The sequence below is a fragment of the Oncorhynchus clarkii genome, chromosome 13 (genome assembly GCF_045791955.1).
Source record: "Oncorhynchus clarkii lewisi isolate Uvic-CL-2024 chromosome 13, UVic_Ocla_1.0, whole genome shotgun sequence".
NCBI classification, from domain to species: Eukaryota; Metazoa; Chordata; class Actinopteri; order Salmoniformes; family Salmonidae; genus Oncorhynchus; species Oncorhynchus clarkii.
The window spans coordinates 7,415,147-7,416,943 of record NC_092159.1 but is presented as its reverse complement, the minus strand read 5'-3'; the positions used below and the strand labels follow the sequence as shown (position 1 = coordinate 7,416,943).

At 48.4% G+C, this 1,797-nt stretch overlaps 1 protein-coding gene across 1 annotated transcript in view; it reads right to left on the bottom strand.

Annotated features, from left to right (window-relative positions):
* The window catches only part of LOC139424214 (zinc finger protein 180-like), a 6,854-nt gene extending 5,952 nt beyond the window's left edge, over window positions 1–902 (bottom strand). Inside the window, exon 1 of the mRNA XM_071175893.1 lies at window positions 564–902. Within this exon, the coding sequence (XP_071031994.1) occupies window positions 564–902 (339 nt within the window). The remainder of the gene's footprint in view (window positions 1–563) is intronic.
* Window positions 903–1,797: the final 895 nt, after the last annotated feature.

The window sequence follows — 1,797 nt, the reverse complement described above, 5'->3', positions numbered from 1 at the left end:
CCTCAGAGGTCTCACATTATATACAAATATATTAAAACAGCTCTCATGTAGACCCCTCAGGTGAGTGAGGTTTCTAATGTATTTACTTCTTTGTCCAGAGTCCTCCTCTTCTTCCTTGACAGATATCTCTTCTTCCCCTTCTTTAACTTCTCTCTCCTCCATCTCCTCTTTGACTGCTCTCTCCTCCATCTCCTCTGTGACTGCTCTCTCCTCCACCTCCCCTGTGACTGCTCTCTCCTCCATCTCCTCTGTGACTGCTCTCTCCTCCATCTCCTCTGTGACTGCTCTCTCCTCCACCTCCCCTGACTGCTCTCTCCTCCACCTCCCCTGTGACTGCTCTCTCCTCCACCTCCCCTGTGACTGCTCTCTCCTCCACCTCCCCTTCTTTCACTCCTCTGTGACTGCTCTCTCCTCCATCTCCCCTGTGACTGCTCTCTCCTCCATCTCCCCTGTGACTGCTCTCTCCTCCATCTCCCCTGTGACTGCTCTCTCCTCCATCTCCTCTTTAACTTCTTTCTCCTCCATCTCCCTGTGACTGCTCTCTCCTCCATCTCCCCGGTGACTGCTCTCTCCTCCATCTCCCCTGTGACTCCTCTCTCCTCCATCTCCCCTGTGACTGCTTTCGCCTCCATCTCCTCTTTCACTCCTCTCTCCTCCATCTCCCCTGTGACTGCTCTCTCCTCCATCTCCCCGGTGACTGCTCTCTCCTCCATCTCCCCTGTGACTCCTCTCTCCTCCATCTCCCCTGTGACTGCTTTCGCCTCCATCTCCTCTTTCACTCCTCTCTCCTCCATCTCCCCTGTTACTGCTCTCTCATCCAACTCCCCTGTGACTGCTCTCTCCTCCATCTCCCCTGTGACTGCTCTCGCATCCAACTCCTCTGTGACTGCTCTCTCCTCCATCTCCTCTGTGACTGCTCTCTCATCCAACTCCTATGTGACTGCTCTCTCATCCAACTCCTATGTGACTGCTCTCTCATCCAACTCCTCTGTGACTGCTCTCTCATCCAACTCCTCTGTGACTGCTCTCTCATCCAACTCCTATGTCAAATCAAATCAAATCAAATCAAATTTTATTTGTCACATACACATGGTTAGCAGATGTTAATGCGAGTGTAGCGAAATGCTTGTGCTTCTAGTTCCGACAATGCAGTAATAACCAACAAGTAATCTAACTAACAATTCCAAAACTACTGTCTTATACACAGTGTAAGGGGATAAAGAATATGTACATAAGGATATATGAATGAGTGATGGTACAGAGCAGCATAGGCAGGATACAGTAGATGGTATCGAGTACAGTATATACATGAGGTGAGTATGTAAACAAAGTGGCATAGTTAAAGTGGCTAGTGATACATGTATTACATAAGGATACAGTCGATGATATAGAGTACAGTATATACGTATGCATATGAGATGAATAATGTAGGGTAAGTAACATTATATAAGGTAGCATTGTTTAAAGTGGCTAGTGATATATTTACATCATTTCCCATCAATTCCCATTATTAAAGTGGCTGGAGTTGAGTCAGTGTCAGTGTCAGTGTGTTGGCAGCAGCCACTCAATGTTAGTGGTGGCTGTTTAACAGTCTGATGGCCTTGAGATAGAAGCTGTTTTTCAGTCTCTCGGTCCCAGCTTTGATGCACCTGTACTGACCTCGCCTTCTGGATGATAGCGGGGTGAACAGGCAGTGGCTCGGGTGGTTGATGTCCTTGATGATCTTTATGGCCTTCCTGTAACATCGGGTGGTGTAGGTGTCCTGGAGGGCAGGTAGTTTGCTCCCGGTGATGCGTT